Source organism: Ictalurus furcatus, chromosome 12, assembly GCF_023375685.1.
Source record: "Ictalurus furcatus strain D&B chromosome 12, Billie_1.0, whole genome shotgun sequence".
In the NCBI taxonomy this organism is placed as follows: Eukaryota; Metazoa; Chordata; class Actinopteri; order Siluriformes; family Ictaluridae; genus Ictalurus; species Ictalurus furcatus.
The window spans coordinates 16,041,828-16,055,244 of record NC_071266.1 but is presented as its reverse complement, the minus strand read 5'-3'; the positions used below and the strand labels follow the sequence as shown (position 1 = coordinate 16,055,244).

General features: G+C 41.3%; 1 protein-coding gene across 5 annotated transcripts; it reads left to right on the top strand.

The window, feature by feature from the left end:
- Nucleotides 1-2,347: 2,347 nt before the first annotated feature.
- Nucleotides 2,348-12,783, top strand: znf865 (zinc finger protein 865). 5 transcript variants are annotated; one of them, XM_053637933.1, is made up of 5 exons: nucleotides 2,348-2,943; nucleotides 3,447-3,535; nucleotides 4,500-4,571; nucleotides 5,560-5,780; nucleotides 6,060-12,783. In XM_053637933.1, exon 5 carries the CDS (start codon nucleotides 6,111-6,113, stop codon nucleotides 10,632-10,634), a length of 4,524 nt encoding a protein of 1,507 aa, XP_053493908.1. In that variant the 5' UTR covers nucleotides 2,348-2,943; nucleotides 3,447-3,535; nucleotides 4,500-4,571; nucleotides 5,560-5,780; nucleotides 6,060-6,110; the 3' UTR covers nucleotides 10,635-12,783. The 5 variants fall into 5 exon arrangements, with proteins under 5 accessions (XP_053493908.1, XP_053493903.1, XP_053493904.1 ...); XM_053637928.1 differs by having other exon boundaries at nucleotides 5,560-5,802; XM_053637929.1 differs by lacking the exon at nucleotides 3,447-3,535 and having other exon boundaries at nucleotides 5,560-5,802.
- Nucleotides 12,784-13,417: the final 634 nt, after the last annotated feature.

Here is a 13,417-nt window from a genome sequence, read left to right as displayed (position 1 = left end):
ACTGATGGCCGAAATCACTGATGTGATTTCCTTGTTTAAAAATCCAGCGTAGTCTGACCAGCTACAAACTGCCAAAACACAGGCCGATCTAGTCAAGCTGGTATGCCATGTTTGCCAGCTGGTAAGTACTGGTGGATGGAAACTGGATTATCACTACTAATGCTACATTGTAAACAAGTTATGTTTAAGAAAATAACAACAGTAAGGCAATTACAAAAAACAAAACAAAACAACAACCCCTCAAACCTTTACTGATCACTTTAGAATTTGGAAAGTAACTTAACAACCCACAAAGATGATCTTAGGAGTTTTTCAAACTGGATTTTTTCAGCAGGGTTGCATTTGCTTTTGTGCTTGTTTACTTTTGAACTGCTGCTTTTAATATGACAGACATCTATATAAATCCAAATAATTGTTATGTTTATCTAGACATAATCAACATTCCTTGGCTACACCAAATCTGGTTTCCTACCTAGTTTCCTTCCAAGTCCTTCCTCCACAGTAAAAATCGCAAGAATATAAAGACGATATAATAGATCTAGCCAGTGTATCTCTTTTTTCACTTCCCTGCTCACTTACATTCTCACTTCTCTGCATTCTTCAAGTGCCTAACCACACTCATATCTACCTGCATATTAGTTTCACTCTGCAGTCCTACTCTAATGACACACACACACACACACACACACGTTCATTACCAAATTTTAAGTTATTTTGTTATGACAGCTCTTTTCAATTGTGTTCTTTGTGAATCGCAGTAAATAATAATAATAATAATAATAATAATAATAATAATAATAATAATACATTGTGATTACATTTGCAGCCCTACCCTGCTGAAAAACAAAACAAAACAAAAAATAATAGAAACCCTCATAGAATTTGTAATGGTTTTAATGGTTATAATGAGAATTGTATTGGTTTTAATGGAAACTGTAATGGTCTCTGTGGGTTTCTACTGGTAATTTGTTGCCTTATATTAGTGGCATGTTATATCTAGTGGATACCATTAAGGACCCATAATGGTAATGGTTTTGGTGGTTAGCTGATGGTTTTTAATGTTATTTGTAGTGGAAACCATTAGAATTTCTGTGATGGTTTCTATTTTGTTTTTCAGCAGGATAGTGTCAATTGACCATATTGAGTGTGGAGTAATACACATTAGTAATGCAGAAATAAAATGCTATATAAACTGTAGACCTGTAGTACAGTGCAGTAAAATAAGTAAAAAAACACAAAAAACTACTGTGGTAGCACTGCAATTAAGAAAAAAAAAGCAATACATGTATTTTAAATACAGAACTCACTTCTTCTCTACTGCAATACTAAAAATGCATGTTTTTTTTTTTTATGACACACAATTTCTACCTAAGAGAAATCATCCCACAACATGCATATGTAATGCTATAATATTTAATTACATACAAACAAATGCATGAATAGAATTATATCCCTGCTGGGAAAAAACAAAACAAAAAAAACAATAGAGACCCTCATAGAATCTGTAATAGTTTTAATGGGAACTATAATGGTCGATGTGGGACTCTACTGGTGATTTGTTGCCTATGTCTAGTGGATACCATTAAGGACCAATAATGGTAATGGTTTTAATGGTTGGCTGATGGTTTGTAATGTTATTTGAATTTCTGTGGTGGTTTCTACTGTATTTTGTTTGTTTTTTTCCAGCAGGGATTTGCAGTAAGTATTAAATAGCGTAATAAGTAGGTTGAGCTTGCTCGAGTGTAATGTTTGGATCCGCCCCTAAGTTTTACTTCTCACTTTAATAAATGCGCATGCTTTTACGATTTTGCATAGCCATTTTTTAAATTAATCGCATTGTCTATTTATACAAAACTTATTGAAGTTGTACATATTTACAGTGTCGTTATTTGATTAATGGAAAAGGGAGGAGTATTCCGAGTTTACTTAAACGTATATCACGTATATGTAGTCCACAAGGAAACAAATGAGACATCACTGGTATTCGCCATTTTGAGGGGCAGGGTCAAGCGAGTCATTCAGAAAGGGGGAAACAGCAGCAGCTTGTGGGTAAAATGGCTTCGGAGCCGTGACATTGGGTGTACTATTACGGTCATAAAACACTGTTTACTAAGTTATTTCCCTCATTTCCCCTTTGTTTGTGTTAGGCTTTCCTTCCAAACAACTGCTTTGATGTTGTGCACTCGGTAATCATACCATTAAAACGTTCATAGTTTGATCAATGTCGGTCTGCATTTTCCGCTGTAAGTTTTCCCCGAGTCATATATTTACTCCTTAAAAGTTTCACATTTGTACGCTCTTACAAGAGTCTTGTTTATTTTTCCTGAGTGTGCACTTTTGTGTTGCTTTTATTTTTGAATATTTATCGACCAAGTCTGCTAATGGAGACATGGCTGGACTTCGACGTAGAATGCATTTATTGGCTTATATATTTATTTAACTTATATTATAAGCATTAAGCCACGTAAAATGACTCTCAAGCGTTATGTTTTGCACTTTTAAGCCTGCAAAGTAAGTAAGTAAGTACATTTTCACCGCTGCAAAATGAACGCAGCCGGACACTTTATCGTGCGACACTGGCCGGAACTGTATCACTGCCCGGAAACGACCACTGTGAAACGAACATAAGCGCCTACAGGAAGACGGGGACATTAAAAAAAATGACACAGGGGGGGAAATATTTGGCTAATAACACTGATTAAAGGAAAGGAGAAACCCTGAAAAGGACGAATTCGATTAATACGCGGTTCAGCGACCGAAAATAGGTCGCCTTGTAAAGCGATCAGTTTGCATTAGCCAGCTAACCGAACGGAAATAGGGTTTGGTTAACGGGGCGACAACAGAGCTCTTGGGCCAATGGAGAGGCCTTTGAAACTGTTTTCGACGGGAGGATGAGGAAAAATGACCCGCTAACCTGAAATCGGAAACCGCCTTTGTGTACATGTACGTTTCGGCGCCTTTTTTTCCTTATTCACATTTTGCATATAACTCCTTTCATGTTGAACTTGTATGGTTGAACATAAACGTATGCCACATACCAAGTCGGATGGTTTAATGGTGCACCGATGAACGCTGAAACAGAATACCGTGTTTATTTAGCGAACGTTAGCTAACTAGGTACATGCATACATGCATAGATAGATACATAGATAGCAGGCTGGCTAACGATCGAACGCATTGGACATACATTAATTACCCTTATTCATTTAACTAATTATACCGCTTTAAAAATCACTCTATAATACTTTAAAAACTATTTTTGGAAACCCGTAAATAACTTGTCTTCCAAGACACGGTTCGCATTCGTCATTTTACGCCAAATTGCTTGGAATTTTGATATGCGTATATAAATATATGTATTAAAATATCGCTTCATTTATGAGAATTTAAAATATTTGTACTTTGAGGGATGTGATTATAAAAAAAAAAGCCTTCGTTCTCTTCAGTCCCTCATTCTCTTCTGAGCTAACAAAACTCTGAGTAACCGGAGTAAGAGCACCGACACTGAACACTTCAGCACAAGTACTCGAGTTTGGTGAGTTCTCCTAGTCGAAATATAACGTGTTTGTTTTGTCTTTGGTTTTCTTTTACACAGTGCTACTTTGACGAGTTATAACCTGAATCAAAACCTTAGTCAGTCTTACAACTGGTGTTAAGTTTATAGCTTATTTTGAACGTGTGTGTGCGTTGGCCATGTTTGAAGGCTAAGTATGACATTTATCACAGAAGGTGCTAACATTGCTCGTGTTTGTAATATCTTTTGTATTAAGTTTTAAGTATTTTTATTTATAGAAAAAAAGTAGAAACTGGCCTCTTTATGAGAACATTAACACTGAATAGGATGCACGTCTCAGAAAACTGAGTGTTATTTATAGTTATTTTTAGTAATCAAGACTTATAAACCCAGTGCTCAGAACAGGAAAGGTCCATTAAATACTACTGATGTACATAGTGATTCTGGTGCTAATGTGTTGGTTCATAATGTATTTTACCTTACTCCTGCAAGAAGTTAGATGTTGTGCTCTTAAAAACAAGCAGAAATGTATTTGCTTGCTCACCCTTTTCAACGTGTCGATTAATCTAGGGATGGACTGAGAATTTGGCCGCCAAATTTCTTTTGGAGGTTTGTGATCTAAAACAGAACTTATTGAGCCCCGTTACACAGTGCCTAGTAGATTTTTTAGTAGTTTTTAAGATACATGTCTACCAGAAATTTATAGCATAGGCTAGTTGCTCCTAGTTTCAGTTTTTGGCCCAGCGTGTCGTGAACATGGGATTCATCCTACAAATAAAAAAAAAATTGGTGTCTCACTAGAGAAATTCAACCTAGAAGTAAGGGAGACATCAAACGTGTTGTATGACGCAGGTGCGTCGACTTAAGGGGCGTGGTTGACAAACAACTCTGCTAGGCTAGTTAGCTGTCTAAGTTGACCAGAACAATGACTTTGGCGGTATTAGCGTGAACATTGAAGCTTTGGAACCCTCTCTCTGTTTTCCAGAGTGTGCAGATGCGGAGGTGAGGGAGATCTGGACGGATTAAAAGGATTAAAATCGCCGCTGCTCTGGTCCCTGTGGGTAGAGATGAAGCAAGGGCTTTGGTGCCACTGCCAGGGGGGTAGTTGTATGGCTTTATGGGCATATAGGAATATATACCGAAGTTAAAAATAGACTAACATCTCAATGAAAGACATTTAAACCAATAAGGTCAACTTAGAATTTTGTTATAAAAAAAAGTCACTATGCATAGATCCTTTATGGAAACTTGACCATCACACCCATATCTGGTTCTGTTGTCACAAAATTTGTAGCACACAATTGTATAGAATATTTTTGTATGCTGTAAGATTAGTTTCCGTTCACTGGAACTAAGAGGCCCAAACCTGTTCCAGCATGACACCCAGTGCTCAGAGTGAGCTCCATGAAGGTCCATGGTTCACCAAGGTTGGAGTGGTTCTTCCAAATTGTCAAGTTTCCTGCACAGAGCCCTGACCTCAACCCCACTGAACACCTTTGGGATGAACTGGAACTGGAGCCTTCTCGACATCCCAACATCAGCACCTGACCTCAACCTCACTAATGCGCTTGTAGCTGAATGAACACAAATCCCCACAACCACGCCCCAGAATCTAGTGGAAAGCCTTCCCAGAAGAGAGAGCGGGGGTTATTATAACAGCAAATGCGTGGGAAGACTAAATCTGGAATGGGATGTTCAGCAAGCACATATTGGTGTGATGGTCAAGTGTCCACAAAAGTTTGGCTATATAATGTATCTGTGAACACATGGGCCAATTATTTTATTATTCAGTAACTGGAGTGTGCATAGTTGGTGCTCATAATAGTCTTACCAAAACAAAAAACCCTGTTTAGAAGTTCAGCTACACTTGTTCGCTTGCTACATTAGCATGTATTTATTTCTTACAGCCTGAGTATTCATGAATCTGTGCCCACCTGACTACTGAATACATCTTTATACTATATCATTTATATATCACTATATAACATCAGAATTGTATATTGATCTTCCTTGTTTTACTTTATTTATTTATTTTTTAAAATTAGAATGAGGTTGCTGACGGCAGACAGAGGCAAGAACAACTGGATCATTTTGCTGCTGTGCTCTTGGTCTTCCAACTTGGGACTTCATCCCATTCAGTGGACATTCTGGCATTGCTTCTTTTTCCTTTTCACTGTGATTTGAACTGAACTGAATGGCAAAGACGGCATTTAATAAGGAACACACAAATGGGGACCATTTCTTTAAATGCCTGTGAGATAAATAAGTAAGAGAACATTCCCTCACCGGTAAGATTTTAGATTACTATGAGCAGAAAACTCTAAACTAAATTTATATTGTTATACATAAGCGATTGCATTACATAGCACTTTTAAATGGCTTAGACTTCCAATGTTTTACAATGAGTTAATTTTTTTCTGGGATTTAAGATAATTGAGTATGCACATCAATAGAAGTAGATTCTTGTGAATTTGTGTTAAATATCAATGGCGCCATTAATTTTTGCATATCACTTAATTAAATAGATGTGTTCTTTTTACTGCAGCAACAAGGGAACGAGAAGGAACCAGAGGAGTGTCCCTCAACAGTGAGGGAAATGTTCCAGTTTGGAAAGTACCCAATGGACATTTTAGAAATGCTTAGTGGGCACCAGGCTCATCAGTTCAAAGGCCTAGGGTTTGAACGACAGCTGCAGCACCAACAGCAACTTCAACACCAGCAACAGCTTCAGCAGCAGCAACAACAGGGTGAGGCCTCTGGAGCTCTCCTCTCTGGGCTCGGCCTAGGCTCCCTGCAAGGATCTAGAAGTAATGCGTTTTCAGATTCCTCGTCGCTTTTTGCCAAAATGAGTGCGCCACCTCCACCCATCCCACAGCAAACGCAGTCTTCTTCCTCACAAAGCTCTCGCAAATCTAGCAAGATGAGCAGTACTGGCAGTTCAACTTCTGGATACCCGCAATTTTTGCGTCCTTTTCACCCTGCAGAGGCTGCTCTAGCACAAGAGCAACTTCACTCAGGGATGGGACGGTTTGATTTTGCAGGTGGTAGTAGTACTGGTGGTTCTGGAGTGATTGGAGGAGTTGTAACATCTGCTCCCCCACCGCCACCACCCTTGCACCCTGGTCTCTCTGTGCCTCAACCATCACCTGGACCATCGTCTTCATCACCTTCTCCCTCCAGTTCAACCACCACCTCCAATAACCCTGCTACCAGCAGCAGTACAGTAGCTGGACTGGTTGGGGCTCAGTCTGAGGCACGTAGTTTACACCAGCAATTTAGTTGCATGCTTGCAGCCAACCAGTACTTCCTTTCTGGAATGCCTACCAATGCTAGCCTTGAGCAGTTCCTAGTTCAACAGGGTCCCCATAATCATCTTGGTCTTACAGACTCAAACACAGGTCTAGCTCCTCCCCCAGCACTTCACCCCTCTCACACACATGGCCACCCAACCCCTCAGCCTCAGCAGCAACAGCAGCAGCTACCACCACATGCATTGTCTCACCCTCACAGCCATGCTCACCCACATCACCCTCTTCATCCTGCACCTCAACCATCACCACTTAGTGGATTTGATTTTCAAGGCATCCCTGTTCTTTCCTCCAATCAACTAGCTTCCCTAATGCAACAGGAAGCTGGTCTTCCTCTCCCTCTTCCACTTCATCTCTCTACTCCAAAGGATGATGGGAAAGGGGATGGTACATCTGTGGCTGGAGGAAGCGGAGGTAGTGGCAGCAGGAGAAAGAAAGCAATGGCCGGATACCTGCCCCAGAGGAAAACTGATGGCAGTAGTGGTACCAGTAGCAGTACTAATTGCCATAGCAGCTCTGGGGCACATGGCCATGATGGGTCTTCTGGCCTTGTTGGAGGAGGTGCAGGGGTTGGCATGAGAGGTCTTGGTAGTGACCCATCCTCAATCCTCTCCTCTTCAACACCGTCCTCCTCCTCTTCTTCAACTGTCTCTTCCTCTGCCCCCTCCTCAAATTCTGCCTCTGTGTTGGTAACAAATGTTTCACAGATACCGAAATCTGATAATCAATCTGCAATGACTCCCACTGTTACTCAGCCTGAGCCTTATCACTGTGGAGAGTGTGGCAAGTCATTCACACACCTCCATAGTCTCCGTAGACACGTACGTAGCCATGAAGGAGGGGGTACAGGTCCCAATAGCAGCGTTAACACAACTCCAAATACGGTTCATCAACATCAGTCAGATACAAGTCTCCCTCACTCAACACAAGATGGCATATCTCAGCAAAATGCCCATCATCAACATGAACCAAATCAGTCCAATCCTGACCCTTCCTCTTCATGCCCAAGTCCAGATAAGACATATTGTTGCAGTGAATGTGGGAAAGGTTTCAAGAAAAGAGGACATCTCCTTCAGCATGGTGTTATACATTCTGGTGCACGGCCATATGCTTGTTCTACCTGTGAGAGATCTTTTAACCGGCGTGAATCTCTTACGCGACATGAGAAAATTCATGAGGATAAACCTTATCGCTGTCCAGCTTGTGATCGCTGCTTTAGAGAGAGTACCTCGTTGCTTAACCATGCTGCCTCTGGCTCATGTGGCAAACCAGGTAGGGGATCGAGTTCGAGAAGCAGCGATGGCAGTTCAGTGAGTTCCGAAGACAAGGTGGAAGGTAGTGAATACCAAGGTGGACAGATAGGAAATGATAAAGAATTGGTTTATGCGAAAGCCGAGGGAGGTGCAACCGAGATGTCCTGTGATGTCCTGTATCCACAGGGAAGAGGAGGGAATCCAAGTACTGGTGATAAGCCAGAAGGGAAATATAATTCGGCCTATTCAAGAGATCCCTACCAAGCATCCTATAGAGTTGATGATTATCGTAGACCACAGGGTACCCTGACCTCATACTCTGGAGATGGCTCTTGTACTAACAGCATGTCAGGCCCTGCCCTCAGAAAAGCTCCACTAGCTCCAACACTTCACCCACACCCTCCAAATCAGCAACAACATCACCATCACCAACAGCAGCAACATCTTCCACTTTCTTCTCTTCTAGATGACTCGGAAGATGAAGTTACCAGCAGTGCCATGTCTGCGATAGCTGCAGCTGCTGCTGCCTCCGTCTTGCCTGAAATAAACAGCAGTGGGGGAAGAGAGGAGCGAAGAGATATAATTGGAGGTTTGTTAGGGGGTCTTGGTTTTGGGTCTCTGAGTGGCCCATCTTCTACATCTGCAGGAAATGGAGGAAATGACGAGTGTTTGAATGGATCTATGATGCCTTTGTCTCATCCTGCTCAGCAGCAGCCTAATTCACAAAATGCCACATCTAATGCCAAACCGAAGCGGCCAAGGAAGCCCAGACAAAAGAGGGAACCTAGGCCTGGTGGTATCTCTGGAGAGGGTGTAAAGCGTAGGCGGAATAACCAGAACGGGGCTCGTGGGGATGGAGCAGAAAGGCCTTATTTATGCACTGTTTGTGGGCGTGGCTTTGGCAGACGCGAGACCCTCCGCCGGCATGAGCGTGTTCATACAGGAGAAAAGCCATTCCATTGTGATGTTTGTGGCAAAGATTTTCGAGAGCCTTTCCATCTTACTAAACATCAGACTGTTCATTCAGGGGAGAAAAATTACAAATGCTCCCTTTGCGGAAAAGATTTTGGGTATGCACAAAGTCTGAAAAGACATGAAAAGCTGCACCTCAGAGGGGATTTCAAGCCAAGACGGAGTAAAACCAAGTCTTCGACAAATCAAGGAGGAACAGTTCATCAAGATGGCAGTCAAACAGCCCCTGGATCATATTATCCTTATTCTCAAAATAAAGCTCAAGGATCCAGTGCTGGCACGTCCAACCAGCCCCCTCCTAAGCTTTACACATGTGAAATTTGCTGGAAATCATTTCGCCATCACTTCCATTTGACTGCTCATCACCAAGCCATTCATGAACACGGTGGGGAGAAACTGTTTTCATGTGAGGTGTGTGGAAAAGCCTTTGCTTACTCCAACAGTCTGACAAGGCATCGCTTATCACAGCACGGTTTAGCACGTGCTGGACCAACCTCCCAGCCAACAGCAAGTGGATCTGGTGGAAATACATCATCCTTAACAGAAAGCGAGACTGCCACTAATGTTCTCCTTAGTCTGGCTCCAGACAATGGAAGTCATGGTGTACAGCAAACGCACTCAACCATTGCTCATACACAGCATCTTCACTCTCAACCTGCTGGCTATTCCCCACTCTTCTATACACCAGAGTCAGGTCCTCATAGTTCGAATACCAATGCCCCTTCACACCCTCAACACCCTCACTACTCACACTCCACTATAGGGCCCCTTTCCCATCAGCAGCCAATAAGTGGGAAGGGACAACAGATTTATCAAGGGATTACAGGAAACCCCATTCATTCTGCTCCCCCTCATATCCACATTTCATCCTCTCCACTCCATATTTCTCAGTACCACCACCAGCAGCACTCTTTTCAAATGCAGCCCCAGCATCTCCATCATCAACTTCTACAGGTGCATGGAGATGTTGCCCAGAAAAAGAAAAAAAAGAAGAAAAAAATTAGGTTTGTCGGTGGGTTCTGTGAATTTGAGAACGCAAGGTGGCATAGATTTTTGCAGAGAAAAAAAAGCAGGCTTCAGCAACAACTTAAGCGTAAAAGGTGGATAGCCCAGTTAAAGTGGGCCAAGTATACTGGAGGAATTGGGATTAATTTAGGGATTGGTACATGGCGTGCAGGTGGGCTGAAATTGAGAAGTTTGAGGTCTTTGATGGTTCCCTTAAGGTTCTTTACATGTCCTATCTGTCCTTCCACCACCTTTACACGACGGATAACCCATTCAGTTCACCGTGTGATAAGGCACCCCCCAAGGAAACATGGCTGTCGGGCTCGCCTGCGATGTATAGTCTGCGGTAAGCGTTCTCGAAGGCTCCTCTCAGCTCTTCGCCATCGGGCTCGGCACCTTTCCCAAGGATCTTTCTCTTGCCCCCAATGCCCCTCACGGTTCTGGAATGCTGCCCTGCTACAGAGGCATAAATTTGCTTGTAGACGAGTTGGTGCAGGACGAAAAACACCAAAGGGGACTTATTCTCAGAAAGGAGAGTATTATATGGAAAGATCAGGTGGCATTGCGGAGTACAGGCACTAAGTATTTTTCATGCTGAAGAAAACATGACCGTCAAAACTGATGAGTTTTAAAAACCCTAGAGACCCCTAATCCACAGTGGAAATTCTGCTTTGAATCCACTACAAATTTAGTCTCACACACACACATTATATAGATGGTCTCTGGTTCCAGCCAAGGGAGTGCCTCTTATAACAACATGAACATTAAGCCTGTATCTAAACAAGAAAAGACAAGACACATCCATTAAGGACATGGATCTGAAACATGGTTTCTCCAAAGGGGAAGAATATTTTAGGTTATGGGACTATTTGGTAGCACCTTTGTTGTTATAGTAGCATCTCTATCCTCTTAAAAAAAAAAAACATTCATTACGTATTTTCGTAAATTTTTTTTGTGCTGCGATAATGAATGCAAAACCAGTAAGAGTGAACTAATCTCAACGGTAACACATTTTTTTTTCTCTAAGTGACTTTCCCCTTATTACTTAAAATTTTGGACAGTATAGTCTTTTATTTTCAAATATATGTAACTTCTGTTTCTTGTGGCCTGTGCCCTACCCCCAGTAGTCTTGTGTTTATAGAAATGCTTGTCTGGGGACTAATGTTGCTGGGTGGGAAGTTGTTGAACATAATTGTTTTATTCTATAAGGACAACTGTACTAAGACACTTAGGTTTTCAAACGTTAACATTGAAAACTAATACTCATTCTTGCCTCAAAACTTTCAAATCATGTGAAAATCGTTGCATAACCGATGGGGTGGGGGCACCATAGCTCAATAGATGCCATGAGTTTAATGTCACCTGTTTTTTAAGAAATATGTAATTTTGTAGGTATTTCTATGACAAGTGTTATATCTTTTGGTTGTGATGGATTGGCCTAGGTAAGAGTGGAGAAACCAGTCCGTACTGTAAAATGCGTATTATATTTTATGTATCAATTGTTTTTTGTTGCTTTTTGTATTCTTCAGAGTGCAAGTTTTTTAATCATTTGTACTATTTGTGGTTGGGCGTGTGTGTACGTTTTTAAGACGAGGGGAATATATGTATCAATGTGATTTTATTTTATTTTATTTTTTCTTTTTAACCCCCCCCCCCCCCCCCCCCCCCGTCTAATCTAAACAAGTATAGCACAGGTCCCCAACACTATTGTATACATTTCAATACTTTGCTTAGCGCCTCTGTCCCAGTGTAATCTCAGTAAACTAAAATATGGCATATAAATACTAAACTATCGTTTTTTCCCTGTTTTCTGCAACAGCAAAAAATAGTAAGGCACACCAAAAAACCAATAAAAAATTAAAGTCACCCAAGATACTTTTGATATTATTTTGACGTATAAAACCTCACCCTGTTCTTTAAGCTCTGCCTTGTGAGGAAGAAAGGCCTAACATTAAAGGCATAGATGGGAGTTTAGAAAAGCTTTTAAAATCGACCAGGTGGCACGCACCTGGCACTTCCAGTGCTGCTGTCTTGCCTTTCTGGAGCTTTCTCCACTCACATGTCCTGGCACATGCCCTCTGCAGTGCCATACGCCATTAGAGGCGGGGAGGAGAATGCCTGCAGGGTTGCCGTGGCAGGGGCACACAGCCGTCTGTTCTTTGAGGTTGTTCTAGCTCCAACCTAATGAAAGTGGAATGAGTTCAGTGCTGTCTTTGTTGTTGTTGACGTTGTTGTCATCCCCCCTCTAAACGGTTTGAACGAACTGAATTTGGAGTTGAGTCTTAACTGATTTAAAATGTACAGAACATTACAATTGTTTCCAAAGGTTTTTAATTATACCAGTTTAAAAAACAAAACAAAAAAAAACTTAAAAAATAAAATAAAATCTTAAGATGCAGTATACAAGAAGTTCACTAGATGGTGGTAAAAGACTCGTATATGACCCCTTCATGGTGCCTTGCTGGTCGAGGGTACTGTTGAAAATTCCCTATACACAGCAATATTTTAAAAATGAAATTAAATTATGTATAATGCAAGGTTTGTGTATGTTAGTGATTTTATAGGAGAACCTTTATGCATAGTACAGAATATTTTCATGCCTCGTACATGCATATATACATAACCATCCCCCCTGCCCTATTTATAAAGGAAAATATCCAGCGACATGGCTTTTCCATTAGAGGTGTTGTGTTTAAAGTATAATACAAACGGAAAGAAAATAATAATAATAATAATAATAATAATAATAATAATACCACACACAATTAAGTCCTAATGATTTTCATTTTGAAGCCATGCGACTTTTCCAGAGTTTGTAGGAGTTGTCTGCACTACTAATCCACTGGATCTCACCTACGGCGGTGTTGTTTTCATCGCATCGCATCTCACGCGGCCCTGGCAATAGAGGGAGCAGATAGGGGCGTAGCAAGTGTCTTAAATTGGACCAATGGGATGCGGTGAAGGGCCAGCACTGACCTACTTTAGTCCAATCGCATCGCGGGAAGGCTGCCGGTAAGATAGTAACCGCGCGTGCATGGGCCATGTGCTCGAGTTTGGGCCACGAGTTTTGAAACCGTTGGGCAAAATATTTGTGTCTTCTACGTACTGTTGGAGCTCCTGGCAATATCAGGTCATTTAAGTCACGCATACGCACTTTTTATTAGCAATTAGCGTATTATTACGTAGTGTTTTCAATGTATAATATTTAAAATATTAAAGATATTTAAAATCTCTAAAACAAACAGATTTATACTCGGTCTCGTTAAACGCTTTAGGCACACGCCATGATTTTTTTTTCTCTTGGAAGAGAGCGTCACGGCGACCAGAGCATTTCTTCATTAATTAATAGGTTATAACTTCAGCCT